This window comes from Spea bombifrons, chromosome 4 (genome assembly GCF_027358695.1).
Source record: "Spea bombifrons isolate aSpeBom1 chromosome 4, aSpeBom1.2.pri, whole genome shotgun sequence".
NCBI lineage: Eukaryota > Metazoa > Chordata > Amphibia > Anura > Pelobatidae > Spea > Spea bombifrons.
In genome coordinates this window covers 28,276,170-28,302,786 of record NC_071090.1, presented here as the reverse complement: position 1 = coordinate 28,302,786, position 26,617 = coordinate 28,276,170, and the positions used below count along the sequence as shown (strand labels likewise).

At 38.4% G+C, this 26,617-nt stretch overlaps 1 protein-coding gene and 1 long non-coding RNA gene across 2 annotated transcripts in view; both read left to right on the top strand.

Moving 5' to 3' along the window:
• NR3C1 (nuclear receptor subfamily 3 group C member 1) overlaps window positions 1-2,762 on the top strand; it is a 96,842-nt gene extending 94,080 nt beyond the window's left edge. The window contains exons 7-9 of the mRNA XM_053462556.1: window positions 33-163; window positions 255-412; window positions 1,676-2,762. Of these exons, the coding sequence (XP_053318531.1) occupies window positions 33-163; window positions 255-412; window positions 1,676-1,828 (442 nt within the window). The 3' untranslated portion in view covers window positions 1,829-2,762. The remainder of the gene's footprint in view (window positions 1-32; window positions 164-254; window positions 413-1,675) is intronic.
• A 4,649-nt stretch (window positions 2,763-7,411) lies between these two features.
• LOC128490603 (uncharacterized) lies at window positions 7,412-10,163 on the top strand. Its single transcript, XR_008353964.1, has 2 exons — window positions 7,412-9,446; window positions 9,485-10,163. It is a non-coding gene; the product is annotated as an uncharacterized LOC128490603 (long non-coding RNA).
• The last annotated feature ends 16,454 nt before the right edge of the window (window positions 10,164-26,617 follow it).

Here is a 26,617-nt window from a genome sequence, read left to right as displayed (position 1 = left end):
GATATTAACCTTTTGCCCCCCCTCTTTTCAAGGGAGAGGATGAATCTGCCCTTCATGCAAGAACGATTTCAAGACATGTTCAAAGTAGTCCATGAATTGACACGTCTCCAGGTCTCTTATGAAGAATATCTCTGCATGAAAGCCTTGTTGCTTCTGTGTACAAGTAAGTGTATTTGATTGACTATACTTACAGAACGATATGCTTATCCACATCGCCCACTAAATAAGAACAACTTTGTTTGTTTTTTTGTCAGTTCCAAAGGATGGCCTGAAAAGCCATACTCTGTTCGAGGAAATCCGCATGACTTACATTAAAGAGTTGGGGAAAGCCATAGTAAAGAGGGAAGGAAATTCCAGCCAAAACTGGCAACGATTTTATCAACTGACAAAACTATTGGATACAATGCATGAGGTAAGGTTCCCACAGCAGGGAAAAAAGGGAATATCTTCATTACAACGCACACATCTTGTTCTTAGAGATGTCGGTAATTCACAAATATAAAAGTGTTATTGGACTCTGTAGCTATGGTCACGATTACTCTGTATCAGGCCAGTGTACCGTGCCAGGAATGTGGGTCAACAGGCAACAGAGTTTGAGGGAAATGTGTTTGATTGATATGAGCACTAAGAACGCCGTTATATCCGGATTACTGCAAATGTGCCCCTATGTGCTAAAGCAAGCATGTAAACTAAGTTGGAAATGTGTGGTTCAGTGGCCTGGAAGTGGTGTCATTAGCTTTTTTTGTGGAGAACATAGTAGTAGATTGAGCTTCTATTAGGCTAAATAGCACGTGTTAATTAATGGGTGACCTATGGCTTCACATCACTAAAGGTGTTGTCTTTTTCCTACAGGATTAGCTGTAGTTGCCTATAATGGTGCGTGACAGACAGTGGTGTGGCAATTACGATTCTGTACTTTTGATACTATCCTAAGAAAAGGGCTTATTTGTCACTTGTCTCAAACATTACCTTTTTACCATCTTAAACACTAGTAAACAGAATTATGCCTGCAGGTGCTTAAAGGAAATAATATGTGTGTGTCAGAAATGCTGCCTATGGTACCTGGAGAACAGTGATATTAATGTCTCGTTCTTAGGGCCTCCAGGATTAAGATAATCCAAACTAAAGTCTAAATGTTTTTTTACGCAAATGAATATTGTTAAAGACTGACAGTTCCCCTTTCACATCTTTCACTCTAGTACCCTGGCACTTCTGCGTAATGGCATCTAAGACTTTCCACTCTCTGATTTTAGACTATGGCTTCTTCAAATATTTTTATTATTGTACATTGTTTAACCCCTTTTTGTATTTAAGTGTTTTCAGTCCCATCCTATCTTGCCTCCATACATGTACTCTTCCTTTGTTATCCAAAAAAACGCCATCTTAGTTTCTTGAACAAACAGCATTTTACTGGGTAATTTTCAGAAAATAACTCTACTGGGATAAGAAAATACAGCTAATATTGTTTACTACGAAGAATTACGAATTACATCATGCCAAGAATAGTAGTACCCTTCTATACATAAACACTCCATATATATATATATATATATATATATATATATATATATATATAGATAGATAGATAGATAGATAGATAGATACATAAATTAGACTTCTGTGTATACCACCAAATTACCTTCAATTTAAAACCCATCGTCTCCATTTTTTTCAGGTGGTTGAAAATCTACTAGCCTTTTGCTTCCATTCCTTTCTGGATAAATCCATGAGTGTCGAGTTTCCTGAGATGTTACAAGAAATCATCAGCAATCAGATACCAAAATATTCATCTGGAAATATCAGAAGACTTTTATTTCATCAGAAATGACTGCCTTACTAAAACAAAAAAAAAACAAATATATATATATATATAAATATAAAAAAGTTGCCTTAAGGAAAGAAAAAAGTAAAATGATAGCTTTGTATTGTATAAAACAAACAAACAAAAAAAAATCACGAAACAAAATCAGACATGGTAATTGTCCTTGCAATGGTGTTCCTTTTGTAATTATGCACTACGGTTCATGTGGTTTACAGAGGGCCAAGTTCTGGACTACGGGAACTTCCTCATTTCACATTGAGTGATGTGAGAAGTATAAGAGACAGATAAACCAGAGTCTGCTTTGTGAACATTCTGCTAGTAATTTTTTGCATTTAGATAAATGTTTTGCGAGATCGTTGGAGGGAGGGGATGGGAGTTTTTTTTTTTGTTTTTTTTTTGCTTTCATACGTTTTCTTTCTTTATTCTGTAATTAAGAAAAAAAAGAGCTTTGATTTATGCATGTAACCTGAGGGAAGTTTACAAGTGTATATCCGAAAAGGGAAGTTGAGCCTTTTTTTAAGCTACTGTTTTGATTAGCGTTTTACGCCCTTAATTTTAAAAAAAAGGAACTGATTTTATCTTTTCGTCCTTTTAATTCTTTAATGACACCTGTTGTACAGATTTGGGCAAACTGGGGCAGCTTAAAGCTTTGCTCATACATTGTTCCCACAACCCAAAGGGTTCTAAACATTACTCTAACCAAGATATTAAATTACTTGCTACTTTTAGCCTTATCTAAACACATTTCTCATTTCTGTGGCCAAAAACAATGACTTAACTAGGGAGACACCATTCTTGTTGTTCTGTGTAGATACCTGTTCACGTTAAGCTCTCTTTTCCGTTTAAGAAGTGCTTCAGACATGGCCGCAACGACCATTCTAGTGCTGTGATAGACATTGAATGCAAGACAGTTAATAAATAGATGTTTTCTTGCCAGAAATTGATACTTTTTACCCTTTTCACATGTGCCATATGATGCTCAAAGAGACTTTATTAGAAGCTGCTGTAGCCGTTTCAATAGCTTGTATATGTATATGCTTTTATTAAGTAAAGAGTAAAAAAAAATATATATATATATATAAAAATGATTTTAACAGCCATTCATTAAGACTTTTTTTTTTAATCGGATAAAATATTTTTTACTTTATCAGGGTCACTACAAAGCCACTGTACCACAGAGTAGTAGTAATTTATAAGTGTGTGTATGTGTAGATATATATATATATATATATATATCTACACACACACACATACTTGGGAAAAAAAGCTTTTCTCAAACTATGCTACAACTTACATTTTGTCTAAGCTAACTTTATATTTATAGTTTTAAACTGTATGCCATATTGGTATAATTGGATGTTTGGGCAGAAAATGAAAGGGCTACTGCAGCTTGAAATGACAATATATATATATTATCTATAAAATGCTTTATATAATGTTGGAAAAAAATATCGTGGAAAGGCTTTAGCACTTTGGGTTGGGCAAATTAAATCTGTGCAAAGCAAACTAACCTTTAATCATCTTGAAATTCCAGTGTGTCTGATTAGGTGTTCCATAAAATTTACATAGAAGGTCTAATGCGTTAGATTGCTTAATAGTGCTGATGTCTGTTTTTATGCGTGATGTGTTTGTTATTTTTAATAATTTTTTAGAATGTAAGCACTTTGGCTTCGGTTTTGAGTATATTTTTTTTTTCTACTTCCTGCAATAGTCTAACAACATTCAGGGCACATTAATCAGAGGTCCTAAGGCCTATAATTCAACACATTAAGATAATCTATTTGTGTCATCCTGTTGAGGTTCCGAGCAGAGTGAAAGGTTTTTCTACGCAAATCTCAATGAAATTCCACTATTGGAAAGCGCATAGATTCTGACAGGGTACAAATATATACCGGTTTTACACTTTTTACAGTTTTAATACCTGAGGCAATTTCATAATTGTTTTTAAAAAGCAAACGTTCAACTTTTTACCAGTGCATGTTATATATTCTATGTAAAAAAAAACTACATCTGGTTAAGAATTATTACTATCTTTTTTTAAAAAGAAAACTTTATACAAACAACTTATTTGTGCGCAGGATGTGTTTGGTGTAGTTGGTAACACCTTACACTTCTGGACCTCTAAGGTCTCTGGCTGAAATGTGTCTTGAAACTGTTTTAAGAAAATCTTAGAATACTCCTGATTTCATCAAAAATAAATTCTGAGTTGCCATCAGTTAACGCTGAGAAAAGTATTGAGAGCTTTCTTTTGTCTTGATAAGCGTCCATACAAGGGCAGTATTAACATACCAAATCAAGTAGAGAAAGACAAGTCTACTAGATTTCCAGTAGCAATGGTAGAAAATGCTGTTGATCCTTTCATTGTCTCAATGGTAGAAAATGTTTTTTTTTGGAATGAACTTGCATTAAGTGGCCCTTCCTCTTCATTCGATATTCAAGCATTTGCTTTATTACCTATTGAAATTGGAAACGTTCAACCATTGCAACTTCATGGTCACAGACGTTGTAGAAAGACCACCATAGTTTAGAAGTTGTGTGCGGAAAGTTTAAATCATGGTATGCTTTGTAGAACAAAGTGTTCAATGAGTATTTTAGCAGCAAAAAGGCATTTAGATAAGTATGCAAAAGTTGGAAAAGAGAACTTGGTCACCCTTTATACGGATCTGTTTGTGCAGAGCCTGAGACATATTAGTTGTATCATCCCCAGTATCCGCCTATAGACAGCTGTGGTGAGGTCAGGGCCTGTCCGTGCCTTTCAGAAGAATCTGAGGAGGGTGAAAGTTGGATGTAATAGAGCAGATGCAGTCACGCCTTCCTTCATTTTTACTAGAACAACTCTGTAATATAGTGCAAAGCTTTTTTATTTTTGCTAATGCATTTCATCCCCCCCAATCACTTATTATTACTAACGTATCTTAGATGTATTGTCTTGCTTCTGTCAGTATTCCTGTAGTGCATAATTTAGCTTTTGTCTTAATGTTGCAGACTTTTCTTAAACTTGTTGATCTTTACGGCTTAAAGGTTCCAAACAAAAAGAAAAGAATACAAAATCCTTTTAGATTCAAAAAGGTTGAGATATGTAATATCAGCCCATTGCATCAGTGATTACATGTCCTTTAAAGACCTACATTTAATGTTTTGCAATTTTCTTTCTGTTTTGTTGAATTGAATGATGGAAATATAGCCCTTCAAACTTATAAAACAGTCTTGAAATATAGACTTTATATAAAAGAAATAAGTCTTTGCACAACAATAGGAATTGCATATTGTATGGTTAATGTATAGCTCCCTAAACTATAATTTTACATAGTATATATATATATATATATATATATATATATATATATATATATGTATATATACTAAGACTACCCAGCTCAGACCAAATCCCATGTTAATATAGGATATTTGTGTTTACATATAAAGTTATAAATGTATTGGAGTTCATATTTTAAATGTTATGCTGGGGCTCGCCATGAATATTTACTGCTGGGACCTAACTTTGTGGCTGGCTCCTAAATTCTACATGGATTTGTACAGCCAGATCTTGTCACAGATGTTTTAATCCCCTATCTCGGTAAATGTTCCAGCTGGCACTCCTCATATACCAAAGGAATAGGGGGCTTGTGGCTTTCCCCTTTTTTCAGCTCTTATAGATTAAGCCCCAGCCTGCAGAAAAATAAAACAGGGAGAGAAGCCTACAATCAAATTTACATGCTATATATCAGCCAATGTAGAAGACAATACTTTTGGTTGGTTTAGTGTAGACAAGTCTTAAAGCCATCTTCAAAGACCACCTATAATCCAGGGTTCGGGTATTTCCCAATTGTGATCCAGTAGGAATATCCATTAAATGTAGAAGACTAGTACTTGTAGACTGGTCTGATAATCCAAGATCCAAACTCAGTTAAAATCAGATTTAAAACAGTACCTCAACATTACTAACGGTCAACTTGACCTTCATCTCGGACATACGGGAGACGACGTAAGAAAATAATTATTGCCAATAGTGCAGAAAAAGTGAAGTTCAGCCCTAGGAATATAGCTTATTACCCATAACAATGTAAAATGTCATGAATGTTTCATTGCAGTAACCGCCACTTTTACCTTTCACATCCCCTGATTATGTGAGCATAATAATAAGACCATTTTATTATTATTATTATTATTATTTACATACACATAGGCTTTTTTTCAGTTAAACCTGGAACACGCAGAACAGTACGGTTCAAAATGTATTGCATAAACTAAAATGTTTCCCTGTTTCTGGCGTGTCAGTAACAGCGTCATCATGGCCTGGAGACTTTCTTCTGTTCTAAAATGCTTTTTCACATTTATATCAATATAGCAGATAGGGTTTAATGATAATATTGAAAAAGAAAAGTTGGTAGAATAGTCAGATCAATAGCGTGTTTGTGCAGGCCTTGGGTATCTGATAAGTGGGAACTAGCTGGCTTTGTAATACTCTTTGACAAGCTGCAATAATCCTCAGGCGCATTAAGTTCAGAATACAGCCAATTTTTTCCCCACATACTATCAATATATCACATAAAAATGTCCTAAAAAGTCAAAAGTGATATATATACACACTTATTTTCAGAGAGAGATATTACAGTTTAGTAAACCATACAGTAAATCCACTATTGTATAATAGTGTTGGTTTTTTTGTACAGTGTAAAATAAGTGTTTCTGTTTAATTTTGTTTTGAGATTGCTATTTGGATAATCTATTTTCTCCATAGATAGCTGTGGTAACATTTTTGAGTTATATATATCTCCTGTATATGTATGGTGAGAAGCTTGGGTTTGTATTGACCAGGGCCAATCCCGTATAGTACTATAAATGCGTAAAGAATGTGTTCCAACAACAGATTTCTTAAAATTATGTTGAAAAGAGCACTCAATTATCAGATCAAGTGTGTTTGACCTGATCCTCGAGAGCTGCAAATCTGCCAGAGCTTTTTAGGGTTCCTGCAACTTACATGTATGTAATTATTTACATTAAAGCAACTTGTTAGGTGTCATAGGGTTGTGTAGGTGGCGTCTATGAGAATGGATGAACATAATAATGTAAAATGGGAGGTTAGCCCAGGCCTGGGATTCCCATATGGCATAGGAGGTACTTGGCAAAAGAGTCACGTTTTAATAAGTGCCAAGGAGTACAACTGAGAAAGACGAACATACCTGACAATTTTAGCCAAGTTCCATCACACTCTGCCCCTTCCACAGCAATTATCAGATATGGGAGGCATTTACAGCAATTGTGCCTTCTACTGCCTGGGATATAAAGCCAACCTTGAGAGAGTTAATTTACTAAGGTACAAGATGCAAAGACTCATTCCATATTACTGTAACCATGAATTTATGGTCCAGTAGTTTTTGTTAGGATCTATTAAAATTAAATTGATAAAAGTAAATAAAAGTTTCATTAAAGTTATATTTTAATTACTTAAATTCAAAAATAGTTGCACTATGTAAATTAAAACAAGTTGAATATTATTTTAGTTATTATATACATGTACAAAATATGTCTTGGAAAAATAAACACAATTGCAGTCAAAACAATGAATGATATTTTGTTTCCAAAATTTTAGATTTTGCCAAAAAAATCTTCGCTAACTCAGTTCCGTTACATTTGCGTTAGACGTTCTTCTGTACCATGAACCTTGGACAATCCCAGCACAATTCTACAGTGAATGTCTAACCAGTGTTCACATTTAAGCACCTTAGTAAATCTACTCAAAGCAGAAGGAATATAGAAAATTATTTTTTTCCATCTATGTTTTCATACAACTTCAGAAGCAGAACAAAAAATGTTCCTGTAATAATACGTATAGCGGTACCAGCAATATATACGCTACTCACCAGCTTAACACACTAACGTTTTTCATTGGTCAATAAAAGCTTTTCTCTTCAAATAGGTAGACAGTACGTTCACTTTGCCTTCTTTCTGTGTTAAACTTTAAGAATGTAATTCTAAGTTTCTATTATTTTTGCAGACAAAGCACATTTAAAATAATAAAATTATTATTTCCAATTCTTCTCCTTCAGCTTTTTATGTAGAAATAATTTTTTAATGCTTGTGTATAGTTCATGTTGTTATAGATAAAGATTGGTGGTTCCCCAAAATATTGTAAATACATTTTATCTCTGGGATATAGAGTTAGATTTGTTTTCAGATGTTGTTCCCCGTAATTGCTAAAATGTGTTGTTACCAAATATAGAACCGTACTATCATCCTACTAGCTCAAAAGCCATAGATGTGTAAGCAGATACGTTTTAAGGGGCAGCACATTGAGGTACTCATATGTGAGTAATTAATATGCATTCATAAAAAAAAATGTTATTATCTGAGGCAGAAGCTGCAGCTCGGCAGCTGCTCTTCTCCTCCAGATTTGATTGGATGCTTGGAGCAGCTAATCAGTGGAAGGAAAGCAGCTGAACACATTTACATGGAAAATAGCCAGGGGATAGGCAAAGGGGCAAATGCATATGTGATTTTGCAGTATCCCCCCCCCCATGCCTTTGCAAAGCAGACACCAGAAAAGCTTTATGGGACCGCACAGCTATCATATGCATTACATGATAGCTGGATTGTCCCTTTAACATGTAACAACTTACACCAATGGAAGACAGAGAGCGAACATAAAAAGCTCACTAAAATCTATTGCCCAGAAAAAAAATACAGTTTCAGAATAATAGTTACAGGCACTGTTTTTGTTATGATTCGGAGACAAAAGTTGCGAGGTCACCAATGCATGATAAATATAAAATAATTTCAGCGGTTAAACATAAAAAGGTTAATTAAGGTGGATATAAAAAATAACAGCAGTTTAAAGCCATAGCACTCTAGCAGTTGGAAGAATCTGCTCCGTACTGTAAAGCATATAGGGAAACCACAAGCTACTTTCTGTGTCCTGTAAGTGACCCTGAATGTATTTTGAATATGAAGGAACTGAATGGCCACTAGTGCTACAATCTTGTATTGTTCTACTAAACACATAGGGTTTCCAGAAAAAAAAATATTATTTGAGATAACATTTCCTATTATTTCTGTGCAATAGATATTTTTTTTTTTTTTTTTTTTTATAAAGGCAATTGTTTAAATTTTCAAGAAAAAATACATAGCCAATATACGGCAATTACACCAGCAAAAGTTACCATTAATAATGTATTACAAATGTTTTAGATCAGAAACCATATATGATCATTTTGTTTTGTTAAATATATTTATAATCACCAGTGGTAGCATCTGGGAAATGACTACAGAAGAAGTCTGAAGTCTTGTGCTCATAATTCGTATTTCAATGCATACGCTTGAGTAAAACACTATATACGTAGATGTAAGCACAGGGGTTTAAGGAAACGAAGTGAAAGGGCTATTGGATGCATTCAGAATCTCCCACGTTCCTTTGGAAGGAAACTAACACTGAAATATTAAATGTATGTATATGTGCTTAAGATAACCGCTATAAAAATAAAGGATATAAGAACTCAAACTGATTAAAGCAAAATGATTTTAGATATCAGAGGTCCCCAATGTAACAAAAATGGAAAACATAGTTACAATTAGATTTTGGTCTTTGCAAAAAAAAAAAGCAATTGGAATGATGGAAGTGGATTCTGTGCCAAGCCAGAGACTTCATTGTGCTGGCCTACTTAGCCAGTCTTGTAGCCAATGTGCGGGTTTCTAAGACGCATATCAGTGGTCATACCAGCAAGGCATCCACACACAAAAAATGTAATGGCCCGTCGGTGTAGACACTAGAAGTCTAGCCTAGAAAACCCTGCTTAAACAGAGAAAATAATAGAAAAATTTGGAAGAACATTAGCGAATGCCTCCACATGTCCTGCTGCCTTGAAACAGGTCCCTGTGCCTTATATTATAGGATGGACATGAAATATGGTTTTGTTATAGGGGATTGTGATTCAGATATAAATTATAGCTAATACCTAGTGTCTTTTTAGCTTTTATTCTAATATTTGTGCCGCCTGCTTTGGATACCTGTAAGCTTGCTCCAGTAATGAGATGTTTCAGGACACAGACCTTGTGTGTAGGATTGCATTCTGCACCAACTACTTAATTTGACTTTGAGCACAGCAGTATTATGCCGGCCCGGGGAAAAAAGCACTAAAAAAATGTTGACTTATATAATTGAATCGGAATACCTGTTTCTGTTTCACCTTTGGTATTGTATAGAAAGTCTTCTGCTTAACAAGTTCAGGCAGAATGACTTTCCTCAGGTAATTTATTCCTTGACCTTGTGATGATAATCCACCTGTAATAAATGCCGTTTTGCACAAAGGAAAGGGGAATTGCTGAAATACAGCAAACAAGAAAATAGTCACCAAAAGCAACATATAAATTGGAGCATTCATTTAGACAGTAACTAAAGCAAAAAATACATAAATGGATATGCAAAATAGTTATTGCCATATTGGCCCAGTGGAGAATAAGCCTGGAAATCTTTTAGTAGACCAACGGTTATAGAGTAAGATGTAGAATCACAAAATGTTTGAAGGCCTCACATCTTATAAGCTGATGTGATTCTCCATCATATTCTTTCAGGCCATTGTTCATTAATATGAACTATAGCTGTATTTCACCCCTTGGCTATTGTTTATGGGGTACTATTATGTTTGTTAGAGACATACTGTATCCATCTTACATGCTTACATTTCAGGGGAGCACAGCATGTCTAAGTACGTTCCTCTGACTGTAGTGACTTTTTAGGTAATATCGTAGGAACGTATGGACAAAAGCATGCCTTCCTCAAGTGTAACGAGCCACCATGTAAAACCCAGAATAAAACAGTGGGTAAGATGAATTACAACTTAAGTATTATGACCCTGTGGTTGATGACAAAACTCCACTGGCCACACAATTCTAGCTTATTGAGGCAATCCAGGTCTAGGGGAGTGAAAGTGAATGGAACATGGCAAGGAAAACATGAGCTACTTCAATTGATTTTAAGCAGGAGAACATTATAAACACTCTTTTACCTGAAGAGAATGGAGTTTGTTTTTGTCCTAGTCACGTGTTACACATAGATTCACGAGCAGAATATATACCGTATTGTTCTTCTGTATACCATCAAAGATACGAAAAAATAAATACAATTAGTTTTGTGTCACCTATGAAACAAAATATAAGAATGTTAATTATGGAATAAATCCTCTAGTCAATAAGGAAAGCCCTGTTTGTTTGGAATAGTTATTTGTTTTCTAAGGCGCTATCAAAGCTATCACAGTTTTAAAAGTTATGGCAGGATTACTATTTTAATGTACGTTATGCTTTGGGACACTACTCTCATTGGCCTGTATAGTCAATGACTGCAGTTTGTGGCTTTCTGACCTAATTCCTGATCCCGGCTCGTCCTATGTCGGTCTGACTGTATTATAAGCTATTAAGGGTGAAGCGTTTATACGTTAGATACATTAGCATTTCTTTCGGATGATTGTATATATCCCTTTTATTCGAGACATATAATAAATGCATCATTCGCAGCATTGATATTCTCTATGTAGCCCTGCAGTATGCATTTTCCAAAAATGTCCCCGATTAAAAGGAATATCTGGTCTCCCTGTTATGGTTCCTTTAATAAATAAGATGTTTTTTTTCCTAACCCACTCTCCCTTCCTTTAAATGAAATGCTTATATAAACAGAGTCAACAGTATTTCTATATTATATTTTGTATATGAAAAAAACAAATACAGTATAATGGGGATAAATCCAATATTACGGTAAAAGGCCTTATAAGGAAATAATGGGTAAACGTGTTTGTTTGTATGTATTATTTTTTTTTTTTTTTACCGGAGTAATTGTATACCATGTACAAAAATTTTAAACTGATAACTCCCTGTTAAAAACAAATATTTTTTTTATACATGATTTCTAATTCATTTGTTATAAAGTCTTTATTTACTCTGTGAGCTAGTTGATCGTAAGGTCTTTTCTTGTGTGGATCTGTTAAGCATTTATTTTATTTCATCTTAATTTGCTGTTTGGGTAAAACTAAGTCACATTTGTATAGTGGTTGCAGTAGATGTCAAACATTTGCTGTGACTCTTAATAAAGAACTGAAATCGCATAATAAAAACCTGCTTTTTTCATTAAACTCATTCTAATGTTCTCCATATGTTTGTTTTGGCTCTTGCTTCGTTGGTCACTTATTTACTTATTTACAGGCAAATTAATTTGTTTTATTTTTTTCTTTATATTTACATGTTTGTACCTGTGTCATTGAACCTGCGCACAAGGCTATCTGGTTTTATAAATAAATCTTGTGTGTCTGGTACCTACCTTAACATGTGATTTATTGGCTGCTGGCCTTAAAGTGCCACTGCAAAATGTATCCCTATAGTCTGGTATTTCGAGTATACATGCATAAACACACAGAACATACAGAGCAGTATGGAGGTTCTACGTTCCAAATACATACTGTACATGGGATTTTCCCAGTGTAGGTTACTGGCTTTGTTAAGGAGCGAGAGCTAGTCACAGTTGGGATGTGACTAGCCCCAGGCAACAGGTGGAATGGGTATATCCTAATGGTGCTGTCCTGCCCGTAGAAAGAAGAAACTGACTCAGAAACAGGGCTTCAACCAGAGAGTTCCTAGGTATGGTCACCTGTATGCATATAGTATGTAAGTATGATAGAAAGTCATACTGTATGCTCGCGCCCAAGGTTGCCCTTAAGAAAGGGCAAAAAGACTACTTCTCTAGGATTTTGTGACACAGCCCGGCCAGCAAGAAGTAACTAGATTGAGTGATCTCATAAGTTGTCGGTATAGTTAGTTTTTTTTATCTTCTAAACATAATAAATTATTATGTGTAATAAGTATCAATGGCCTCCACATCAACAAGCAAAACAAAATAATGGACATGAGTAAAAGTTGATTTAGGGGGTGTCATTACATATTTATATAGATTGACAAAAGGTACAAGTCCATAAAGTTCAACATATTGATCCAGGAGGAGGCAAAAAGCCCACATAGAAGACATTTTTAATAATGCCTCAAAAAGTGGAAAAATCCTTGATAGTAATCTGATTTTTCACTGGATCCACAAGCTGCAGTTGCTGGAAAAGGCATGTGAACCCTTTGGAATTACCTGGATGTCAGTGTATATTTGTCATTAAATCAGATCTTTAACTAGGTTACAACAATAGACAGACATGGTCTGCTTCAACTAATAACACATACAAAATGATGCGTTTTTATGTATTAGACACACACCATGAAAACAATCACAGTGCAGGGTAAAAAAAAAAATGAACCTTTGGATTTAATAAATGGTTGACCTTTTTTTTATCGATAACCTCAACCAAATGTTTTCTGCAGCTGTGACTCAGACCTGCACAACAGTGAAAATGTATGAATGGATGACCTTTGTCTTGCTCGGTTGACCTGTTCATTAACATCTGGCATTGTTGCTGTATCTATTTGTATACCGCTATCATCGCCTTGCTAAGACACCTTTTTTCTAATGTAAACAAATTCAACTTCTCTAGGTGTTCCACGTCTTTTATTAATTTTTTAGCTGTCTCTGTATTCTTTACAAGCTCCATGATGTCTTTTTACAAAAACAGTGCCCAGGCTTGCTCTGCATATTCAAAGTGGGGTCTTCCCATTGAGTTATACGGAGGCTACGTTATATTTTCCTCCTGTAAGCCTGTATAAACATGCCAATACCTTACTGGCACTTGCAGCAGTTGACGGGCAATAACCACTGTTGTTAATGTTATTGTATATAATTATTCCCAAGACCTTCTCGTTTAATGATTTTGATAACACAATTTCATTTCTGGCATAATTTCCCAGAGTAAATAACTTTGCGGTTGTCAACATTAAATCTATTCTGCCGCTGGGCTGCCCCATCCTCCAACTGGTATTTGCTCATTAGCTGGAGAGGGGTAAGGGAAGTCCATTGTTTGAGGCGGTGAAAGCAGTGATAAACTGAAGGGAGATCTGGCATTGCTACGCTATCTGTTTCATTGAAAAGACTAGCTTTAGTGTGGACTGGCTGGAAAGGATGGGGAGAGCGTGTGTCAGATTTCCAGACGCTTCCTAGGTCTTGCACTGTGAGTCTCTACACAGTAACCTCATGAGCAGGCTGTAATAGTGTACCTCAGGTCAAGTTTCAAATTCTGTCAAGCTAAAGATGGGGTTTTGCAGCACAGATGGTACTGTTATAGCAGTGCCAGATCTTCCTTCAGGAAAAAACTTTTCAAAACAGTGTTTTGTCAGGCAAAAATTCCTTCCTCGGTGATCACAAAGCAGAACAGCTATTCTACTTCATCTGAAAGTAGACACCAACAAGATGAGACCTACTGTTTGAAAAGTTATAAAACCCTGTGTCCTCATGTCCTCCATCACTTGATTATAGGAATTCATAACCCACATGGCACAACCTGACAAATTCAATCAAACAGGAGTTCAGTAAATTCAGCTACACAACACACATTCATATAAAACACACAAGCACTGGTGTCTAGAAGAAAATTTCTACATCAACAACCCAAATCCCAACAAATGTATTTTTAGAATACATCACAAATTGGTTTAGGTAAACTTGAGGATATATTTAACTGTCTATGATATTAACTATGTGACCAAAACACACTTTACCAATGGAAACTTACAGATATTGCCCAATATTCAAGTAACAGAATTGTATGATGTGGCGACTCTAGAAACAATATATAGGGGGGGCACACAAGATATCACAGTCAAACTGGGGGGGGCATTCATAATTTCCAAAAGTAATGTGCTATGGAATTATACTTTTGTTATTGGGCTAAAATAATACTTGATCATTCAACATGGGAAGCCTGAAGCCACAATTGAGTGCGACTAATCCTTGAAATAAATATTATAACACAATAAATAACTTTTCCACTAAATGATTTCAGGGCCTTGAACGTTTTGTCCCCTGAAGTCACTACAACTGTGATAAATATGGATATCTGGATAAATATAAATAAAATAATTCCTACTGTAAGTTAAGTGCCAGGAACAGATGACCAAACACACACACCAAACAGGCTCTGTCACACCAACACTCAGACACACACACCAGGACAGGCTCTGCGACACCGACAACCAAACATACACACACACCAGGACAGGCTCTGCCACACAGACACCCAGACACACACACCAACACAGGCTCTGTCACACCAACACTCAGACACACACACCAGGACAGGCTCTGCGACACCGACAACCAAACATACACACACCAGGACAGGCTCTGCCACACAGACACCCAGACACACACACCAACACAGGCTCTGTCACACCGACAACCAAATTTTTCACACTGCATTGTCGTTTATACCCCCCTTAGTGTTTTTGCCCCTGCTGCCCATATATATTAATATTAGCCCCAGTTGCCGATAGCAGGTATAGATCAACACATTAACACACAAACCAAGCTTTGCATGGATAGATCAACTGAAATTCACTTGTGATCTCAGCACTGAAGGTATATATCAAGTAAACAGAATCAGACATACAAATCCTGTATTTGCAGGTATACAATAATAATATATGAAACGTAGCATTGCAGGTATAGATCAAATAAATACATGGAAACAGCATTGCAGGTATTAACTGAATAAGACATACAAACACTGTATTTGCAGGTATACATAAATAATGTATGGAAATATATAGATATGGATCTACAGAATAACGCAAAAACCCAGCTTTGCAGGTAAAGATCAATTGGAATTCACATAAAAACACAGCATTAAAAGGTATATTTAAAACCCCCTAAATTACAGGCATAGATCACAGGTTGCACACCCCAAAGCCAGCCCTGCCGTCCACACTGTCCACACAGCAATCACACTCATATCATACTCAGGCAACCAGTAAATGCTGGTACCTAGGGATGATGGGACTGTGCTTGCTGTGATTGCTGTTAGCAATCACACTCCTATCACGCCATGTCAGCCAGTACATGCTGGTACAGGGTGGCTGTAAGTGATGTGTAGACCCCATACTGCTGGCAGCATCAATACACAAGGGGGGCAGCTAGCTAGGTTTTAGCATGTACTGGCTGACTTGGCATGATAGGAGTGTGATTGCTAACAGCAATCAAAGTCCCATCATGCCTAGGTTCCAGCACTTACACATCCAACCAGTAAATGCTGGAACCTAGGCATGATGGGACTGTGATTGCTGTTAGCAATCACACTCCTATCATGCCAAGTCAGCCATTACATGCTGGTACAGGGTGGCTTTAAGTGATGTGCAGACCCCATACTGCTAGCTAGGTTTCAGCATGTACTGGCTGACTTGGCATGATAGGAGTTTGATTGCTAACAGGTTCCATGCCTAGGTTCCAGCACTCCATTCTCATTCAAACTCCCTCCCCACCCCTTACCTGCAGTGCAGCTCCTGGACGACGCTCACAGACTTCAGCAGAGGGCGCGGCCTCCCTCTGCGTTCTCTGGTAAAGCACAGAGGAAGCGGGACTGGAGCAGAGTCATGTGAAGTCACGTGAACTCTGCTAGGTTCCGCTTCCTCTATGCAGTACAGAAGACCCTCCCACAGGTAAGTAGCAGGGCTCGAGGTGCGGCCCGCGTAAGATCGGTTGCCTTGGCTGCCGATCTTACTCGGGCCGCACCCTCTCTCTCCTCCGTGTTAAAAAAATAAATAAAAAAGAAAGACGGGATCCAAATTCGGCAGGGGGGCAACAGGGGGGGCAAGGATTAACCTAGGGGGGGCAATTGCCCCCCCTTGCCCCCCTGTAGCGACGCCACTGTGCACAATATTAACATATACATGGAGAGAAATGCTGCCATAGGTGCAAACATGTTAAACAAACTGGAAAACACACATTTGCTTTGAATTAATGCAAAAAGTGCCACAATATAATCAAAAGCACCTCATAGTGCAGGGGCATCCAAATACGGCCCGCCAGACTTCGAGGTGCAGCCCACGTGAGCAGTGCCGTACTGACCCACCGGGAAATTTCCGTGGGATGGCAGACCACATTCAAGGCAACCGGCCGGCTGCGAAGTTCAAAGCAGCCATTGTGCGGCTGTAAGACCGCCTCCGCGGCTGGGCTGCTTTGAACATGTGAGGGGGGGGCTCACAGAAGGTGAACCTTGTGTCAAGGAGAGGGTCATCAGATCGGAGGAGAACAGGAAAAAGGAAAAGAACAAAAATGTAAGTATTACCAGAAAAATAGCGGTTATAGGAAAGCTGACCCATATTCAAGGGGGGGGGCTGGGTTATGGCATTACAAAATAAATATAAAATGGGGTGTGGGCATCAATACACAAGGGAGGGGGTTGGCTGGGGCATCACATAAATCAATACACAAGGGTGTGGGGGCATAAATACACAAAGGGGGGCAAAAGACAAGGTTGTAAAGGGGGTGCTGGGGCATCAATACACAAGGGTGCAAAAATACAAAAGGGGCAGTTAATGACAAAGCAGTGTAGAAAATATTTGTTATGCTTAAGTGCTGCAGAGTATGTCCTGGTGTGTGTGTGTGTCTGGGGGTCGGTGTGGCAGAACCTGTCCTGGTATGTGTGTTTGGGGGTCGGTATGGCAGAGCCTGTCCTGGTGTGTGTGTTTTTGGGGGTCGGTGTGACAGAACCTGTCCTGGTATGTGTGTTTGGGGGTCGGTGTGGCAGAATATGCATTATAAAGCTAAAAGGACATATTTTCTCTCAGTGAAAAATGAGTGCGGCCCACGCACACATACATTTCTGATGAAGTGGCCCACTGCAGAAAAAACTTGGACACCCCTGGCCTAACTGAACCTTTAACTATGCTTTTCCATCTGCTTTACTGAATCTTACACTATTGGAACTAAAAGCATCATTGGAAATATTATTCTCAGTACTGTTAAATGTTCAAGCATTTCCCAGAAATTGTTCTTTAATCATGTCAAATTTTGCGTCATTCATATTTTTTGCTAGAAACATTTAATTGTTGCGTGACGCAAAAGCAGGCATTCCACAGACAATTACCAGAAAATGGGCCATTTTCACAATATGAGAAGAATGCATCTTATAGCTGAAAGGTGGCTGAAACGATCAGTTAGAAAAAAAAAAATAAATAAAAAGAAAACGTTGTTTTGTTTAGCTTTTTGGAGCTAATTTCCCTTTAAAAGTAGTGAAATGACACATATTGAAAGGAACATGGCAGAAGATTGATGCTTCATATGTCTAGAGAATAAGTGGTCATTTAAGAGTAACATAATATTAAATTGCATATAAAAATGTGGCCATTAACGTGGGAACATTTTTCAAGAAATTAATCATCATAATTTTGGTCTGAGTAATCATTTGCCTGTTTTAGCCATTGTTTCACAAAAGTATATGAATAACCAAGCTACACAACATGACGTCATGAAATGTATTTACCAAATAACATAGGCTGAAGCCAGTGGAAGACTCACCATTGAGTGAATGCATGTTGAGTACCACTACTGTCCTGTGCAGGATAGCATTATATGATCATGGGACTATGGGGTATAGCCTTTTCATTTCTCTGAAATGTAAAAATGGTAGAATGTAACAAATAAATTAAGCCACAAAGCAAAAGTAGATACCATATCACAAGGTTGCTGTCTGAAACTCAAAAGCAGCTGTATGAGTAAGGAAGTCAGCATTCATGTGACAACAAATCATCTGGGAACTTCCATGGGCTGCTACCTGGCATCCATCGCTTCTGATACTTTTTGGAGGTAAGAAGTGGGAATACCTTTTATAAAGGGGCGGATCTAGTCATGCATAGAGGGGGCGGCTAGACCTAGTTAGACTATGCAGTAAATAGAACCTGGGGAAAGGTGGGCGCGACCAAATGTGGTTCCTTCACCTGAAGATTGAGGTCTACGAGAGGAGCCCCTGAAAAGCAGAGGTTGACCTGGAGGAAGGGTGAAACTAGGGAAGTTTCCAGCTCTGGCCCCAAGTGCCCCTTGTGAAATGGTAACATTAATCCATTATACCAATATTTTGTTATGCACTGGGGATCTGTAATAAACATGGTCAAATGGTTATTCCATTAATTGCTAAAGTTAGAATTTATCTTTTCCATGTATAGTACCCCCAGTATGAATAGTTTTTTTTAATATTGCCAACTGGTGGCACGTGGGAAGGCCTGGCCTGAGGGGTGATTGCCGCCCAAGTGTGAGTGTGCGTGTAGATGAGTGTCAGTGCAGATGTGGGAAAGGGGCCTGAAGCTGCCAGCAATGATGGGAGTCCAAATATTCCAAGACTCTGTGCTCCCTTTTATATGATCTGAAAAAGATCACCTACAAATTGGATTCCCCATCTGCTAACATTAACTTCAACTAACTCAATACATACCTGTATTCCTTTGTTTTTAATCACACAAACTGCTAATAATGTCTGGTATGGGGGTTTACCACACCAACTTTGCATCATTCATATGTATTGCCTTGTATAGCTATCTACAAATCTACATATTTAAACTGAAGGAGTAGGGAGGTACATAAGGTATAAGGTATTTACTCAAACATCACACAGTATTATACAAATATCAAGGCTTTTTGATCCATTAATCATTATTCATCTAACATAAATGTTAACAATTGATTTTCAGAATGGGATTAAATAAGTGGACAGGATGGGGTTAAAATCAACAGGGTACCGTTTCAGAAAAGTTGCCATTAAGCTAAATCCTGTGGCATCCGGTATAGTCAAGTTCACATTGTGCATGAGTTTGAGGGGGCCATAAAAACAAATTGGCCAGGGTATCAGTGAGGAGCAAAGCTAATCCATCCAGCAATCAAGCCTTTTACTTAATTCTGCAATTACTATTTACAAACACATTTCAATTTTATTTGTGTATTTTTGGAAAAAAAAAAACAAATCTAATTCCTACTATAGTGTTCGGGTTTGATTGAGTTACTTCTTAGGTTAAATTAGGTCTTCTTGCCCCATGTGTCAGAATGAAAGTTACAATCATTATACAAATCCTATAGCATATCCACTAATGTCTAAGGCCGTTCATTGAACCAAACATGACAATTGCTCACAGATGTTTTAGAATGATTTTAGTATTTTAAGATCCAAAGACAACAAATTGGTTCTAATAACAAGAAAAACAGAGGGAAATTAATTTTTTTCGTATGCATTACACAGTCTCCTGTGCAATGGCTTCTTAAACATTTCCACATTAGAAATTACTTTAAGCAGTAATAACAGCTTGAAGGGTCTATATACTTTTAATTTTGTGAGTTAACCGGCTTTTTTATAGGTTAGCTTTCATATACTGGGCTCAAGTGCAGACAAAAACAATTATATATATGTATAATTAGGAAAGACAACTTTTAAAGTCTCCAAATACAAATTTTAAAATTGTGAAATTCTAAAGTAATCAAATGAACCAGATAATATCCAAATAACGTGGTAGCTGCATCAATGAGATAAGTCTCTATGATCTTGGTGTAAACAAGATAACAACCCTCCTTTGTGATTCCATAACAGACATTTTGTAGACTGGACTGGTCATTTTAAGAAACCATCATGCTTATTCTAACAGCTAGACAGCTGCCTGAGTTGCCTGGACTCCAATACTATTGGTGACACATGGTCAAGTCTGATTGTGTCTAAGTTGTGGCATGTGTCCCTTGTGTCACCAGCAAAGCTTCCCAATGGGTCTTCTAGCAGTCTCTACTCAACACTAACCATCCACGGAGTCACCTGGCAAGGAAATACTAGTGATGGAAGGTGGTCACTTAAATTACCCTTGGCTCCTGAATTAGTACCTATTTTTGTTAGAGAAGCTGATTGTCTTCATGATCTTATGATGCATATTCTATCTGATAGAGGAGTTCGGTTTACATATCTCTTTTTGGAAAACATTTTGTTCAGCGATGAGGATCTCCTTAGCTTTTTTCTCTGCTTATCACCCTAAACTAATGGCATTACTGAAAGGACTAATCAGTCATTAGAACAATTCCTTACAATATTTGCGGGTCGTCACCAGTCTTACTAGACCCAACTTCTCCCCTGGGCTGAATTTGCCAGGAATATTGTTTCTCACAACACTTTTACATAAGTTATGGTGGGTAAAGGTGATGGAAAACCCTTACACTAAAATTTAGGGGGTAATAGAAGCCTTAGTAAACACTCATCTACAGACACCAGACAAGCCAGAAGGCTTGTTTTTCCTTCAGAAATCTCATGATGCTGCCACAACCACAAGGGATTCTGGGTAGGCGCATGCAGATAAGGTTAACAATTATCACAAAACTTTGAAAGTCTCTACTTTATTCTGCAAAAGCAGTCATGGCGGTTGCAACTCCCTGGCTGGTAGTCAAACAGTTGGATGGTAAAATATGCCCAGTCATTCCTTAAAGGGTCACCATAGCCATTTTTTTAGGGATCAAAGAAACAAATTCTGTATCTGTCACTGTACCTGTATCTGCAATCCAAGCAGTGTTTGTGTGTACACCCCCCTTTTAAAAATCTCACATTGGTAATCATTGATCTATTTCTAAAGGTTCTCCTTAACCCATAAGACAGTTCAGCAAGTACAGCAGAGCACGTCTGTTTGTGTGGATGGCTTTAATTACATTTTACTTGATAATATGAATTTTCTAAGAAAAATAGAAACAAATTCAACAAGTGGTTTGGTGACATTTTTAAATATAGGTTTAGAAGAGAATAGAGACAAGGTGACCTGGGCTAAAACATTGATCACTTTTTTTTTGCCACAAAAAACATTTTTTTAGACCTGTGAATGCGCCAAACATTTTACTTATTTACAAGAATTGTTTTAAATTTTACGCTTAGTACATAAATTGAAAATAAACTCAACAGCAGGTTTAGCATAAAAAATTAGGGAACATTAAACAGCATTTAAAACAAACAAAAAAAAAATAACCAAATATGCCTTAAAAAGCTTCTGAGAAATCAATGTCTAAATGAATGCTTTTTTAACTGAAAATGCTGTTATAATTACAACTGAACAGCAAACGGTTTGAACCTTAGTAATTACAATCTTTCTGTTGATTAAAGTGGATAGCTGCTGATTTGGTATTTCAATCTGTACTAATTAATGAGTAATACGCTAAGATGGCAGCAATGCTGTTGAGCGTCATATACAGTATGAACTTTGCATTAGGCCCAATTATTGTCAATGAACAGGGGATTGTTATGAAAGGTGCCTAGCAGGGATGTACTGCATCTGTACAGCCAACAACATTTACAAGGGTCTCGTCACTCACAGACATTTGTTCCGTTTGTTACATTGACCCTGAGTTATCAACGTGCTTTTATCCTCTCTCACTCCTTTATTAATGAAGAGAAATCAATAGAAGATAAATGTCCTGTGTAGGCCATGAGAAACCAGCACAGTTATAGGAGAACACAGCTGTATTGCTTACCATGCAGCTGAATCAGTGGGACTGCACTTCTTTTAATCACTGAGGCTCTACTGCAATTAAAATCCCCTCTCTGAACACCATTAATAAAAGCCCTGTGCTAGGAGTGCAGGGTGGCATGTGGTTGTGGGCAGGGCCGGCCTTTGGGGTGTGCGACCTGTGCGACAGCACAGGGCGCCACACTCCAAGGGGCGCCGCCGCGCGGTCCGACGCCGCGGGGTACCGTGCCGCCGGTAGCGTACCTAGCGGGGGGGGGGGCGGTCCGCACCGGGTGCCGCTCATCAGGGGGGCACTCGGCACCCCTCCAGAGACGGACAGTAATGTCCGCCGCTGGAGGAGCAGGCTCGCAAGGGAGCGGTGTCTGAGGTCTTTAACAGACCTCCGGCTCCCTTGAGTGATTTTAAGCCGGTTCAAGGATCTCCCTTGAACCCGGCTTAAAATCACTCAAGGGAGCCGGAGGTCTGTTAAAGACCTCAGACACCGCTCCCTTGTGATCCGCGCGGCAACAGCTGTTGTGCGCCGGGGTTTGTTGTCAGATCCCGGCGCACAGCACTGAAACCGCGCCCACCGCTGTCCGTGCCCTCTGACCCGGAAGAAGACAGAAGAACTGAAGAAGAAGAGGAGCGAAGAGGAGGAAGAGGAGCTGTAAGGAGAAAAGAGGAAAGGTAGGAAAACAATCAGTGAGAGTGGATTGGTATATATGTGTGTGGATTAGTATATATGTGTGGATTGGTATATATGTGTGAATTGGTATATGTGTGGATTGGTATATATGTGGATTGGTATATATGTGTGGATTGGTAAATGTGGATTAGTATATATATGTGTGGATTAGTATATATATGTGTGGATTGGTATGTGTGTGGATTGGTATGTGTGTGGATTGGTATGTGTGTGTGGATTGGTGTATGTGTGTGGATTGGTATATATGTGTGGATTGGTGTATACGTGTGGATTGGTGTATACGTGTGGATTGGTAAGTGTGTGAGAGTGATGGGTGTTATGCTGTACCATTTCCAATGTCTTTTTCATGCTCTAAAAGTACATCATAACTCCCATCACTCTATACTGTTCCATACAGTGGCAGAGCTGGGAGGCAGAGGCCTTGCACCCCCACCGCAGGACTCCTGAAAGGTAAGTGAACTTCAAAGAGGGAAAGGGTAGATAGTTAGGAGGGGGTAGATAGGGAGAAGGGAGTGAGACAGGGGAAAGGGGGTAGATAGGGAGAAGGGAGTGAGAAGGGGTAGATAGGGCAGAAGGGAGTGAGAAGGGGTAGATAGGGCAATCATACTCCTATCATGCCAAGTCTGCGAGTACATCCTGGAATCTGGGTATGCCTGGGCATGATAGGAATGTAATTATATATATATATATATATATATATATATATATATATATATATATATATATATATATATAATATTGTTATTTAATTGTTTTGTCCTATTTTGGTGTGTTACTTACTTTAAATAAAAGTGTTAGATTTTTTTATGGTGTGGGGGGGGTCATAGTCGGTTTTGGCCAGGTAAATGCTGCACTTTCGGTTACAGTCCAGAATTAGTTTCGGTGCATCCCTACTACTAAGCCAGACAATGAAGTGGTAGGCCTACACCACATCAATGTTTGGCGTAGTATATAGTGATTGGGGTTTTGTTACAAGTTTTGTTACAAGTTTTTATTCCTTTCTTTTTTTGGGATGGGGGGGCGCCAGAGGAGTAGTCCGCACAGGGCGCCAGAACACCTAAGGCCGGCTCCGGTTGTGGGTATAGGAAAGGGTAGTACGCTTGTAGGCAGTTATCCAAACGAGCAGATGGCTTAGCTGATCTAATAGGTATCTAATAGGGTGAATCCCGGTTTATGCTTCTGAGAATTTTGTTTGGGTACAGGGGCATACCTAGAGTATTTGGCACCTGGGGCGAATCCTGTATGTGGCACCCCCATACACACAAACACCTTAGAGCTGCATAGCTTCTATCGTTATACACTGGCGCAGACATTGAAGGTGGTACAGCATTACTGTTATCATTATATACTGAGGCAGACATTGACTTATTAAAATAAGGAAAACTAGGTATAAAAACCTATATTTCCCCAAATATAAAAAGTATATTTAAAAACACAACGCGTTTTTATGTCTTTTTCAAGACACTTTTCACACTTCAAAAAGACAAAGTCGAAACGCGTTGTGTTTTTAAATATACTTTTTATATTTGGGGAAATATAGTTTTTTTATACCTAGTTTTCCTTATTTTAATAATAAAAGAATCCAGAAGGAAAAGAACTGTGTGGATCCTTTTACTTCCTGGAGTGGGTTCAGAAGGAAGGCATCCTTTCGTTTACATCCCAAGTGGGCACCTGGAGCTGTTTATATAGAGCCTGTTCACGGCTCTATCCCATAATCCAGAAGGAAAAGAAATGTGTGGATCCTTTTACTACCTGGAGTGGGTTCAGAAGGAAGGCATCCTTTCGTTTACATCCCAAGTGTGCACCTGGAGCTGTTTATATAGAGCCTGTTCACGGCTCTATCCCATAATCCAGAAGGAAAAGAAATGTGTGGATCCTTTTACTACCTGGAGTGGGTTCAGAAGGAAGGCATCCTTTCGTTTACATCCCAAGTGGGCACCTGGAGCTGTTTATATAGCGCCTGTTCACGGCTCTATCCCATGTGAGTCTATTCTATACCCCATTACAATCATTATTGCATTTATGGGTTACACTATGATCTCTCTGTGTCTCTAGTTACAGGGCTAAAACCACATTTTATGCAAGTATATATACAGATTTACTCTGTGTTGTGTATTGGGGCATGTGCGCTTACACCTTTATGTTTATGTTATTTGTATTATTTTAGTGGAAATTTAAAGTGGTTTTTTCACGAGGTGTGTTATAAGTTGCACTTTACTTTACACTTATTGTTAATTATTTGATTTTGTTATAATTGACGGTGGTACAGCATAACACCTACCACTATATACTGAGGCAGACATTGACAGTGGTACAGCATAACACCTACCACTATATACTGAGGCAGACATTGACGGTGGTACAGCATAACTGTTATTATATACTAAGGCAGAATTTGACGGGGTACAGCATAACACCTATCACTATATACCATATTTGCTCGATTATAAGACGAGGCTTTTTTTCAGAGGAAATGCTCTGAAAAAATACCCCTCGTCTTATAAATCGGGGTCGTCTTATAATCAGACCTCAGATAGGTCTGACTATGAGACTAAGATCCAGATCCTCCGCAACGCTGCAGGGGACCTGGATCCTCCTGTCTCCCCCCAACTTACCGGTGCTTCTGAGACCCCGGTGTGTAGCCAGGGCAGCGTGTAGACGTCTACGCGATTCGCGTAGGCAACTTCTGCTGCAGCCTGAAGGAGGTGCAGTTAGCAGCTGGGGTTGTCCGCGTCCATCGCGCAGACCTTCCCCGGCTGTCAGAGATCAGCGTTCCCCTCACCAGACAACCCCCGCTGCTAACCGCACCTCCTTCCGGCTGCAGCGGAAGTTGCCTATGCGAATCGCGTAGACTTCTACACGTAAGTTTTTTTTTAGGGGGGGTAAATGGGGGCATAGGGCATTTCTGTAGGCAGAGTGCTCTATGAAATGCCTTTTAACCCCCTTAATGCCACTCTGCCTCCAGAAATGCCTTTTAACCCTCTATACGCCACTCTGCCTCCTGAAATGCCTTATACCTCCCTATATGCCACTCTGCCCCATAATATGCCTTTTAACCCCCTAAATGCTAGAGTGGCATATACGGGTATAAGGCATTTCTGGAGGCAGAGTGGCACATAGGGGGTCAAAAGGCATATCATGGGGCACAGTGGCATATAGAGGGTTAAAAAGGCATATCATGGGGCAAAGTGGAATATAGGGGGTTTAAGGCATTTATAGGGCAGAGTGACAAGCCTGGGGGCAGATGTCCATAACCCGGGGGTTCTCAATCATAGCTTTTATTAAAAAAATAGTTTACATGAATTAACTGGTAAAACTTTTTTCCTATAGGGTCGTCTTATATTCAGGCTTCTTCTTTTTTTCCTAAATTAATATTCAGATTTTGGGGTCGTCTTATAGTCAGGGTCTTCTTATAATAGAGCAAATACGGTACTGAGGCAGACATTGACGGTTGTACAGCATAACAACCATCACTATATACTGAGGCAGACATTGACAGTGGTACACCATAAAACCTATCACTATATACTGAGGAAGACATTGACAGTGGTACAGCATAACACCTATCACTATATACTGAGGCAGACATTGACGGGGGTACAGCATTACACCGATCACTATATACTGAGGCAGACATTGACAGGGGTACAGCATTACACCTATCACTATATACTGAGGCAGACATTGACGGGGTACAGCATAACACCTAACGCTATATACTGAGGCAGACA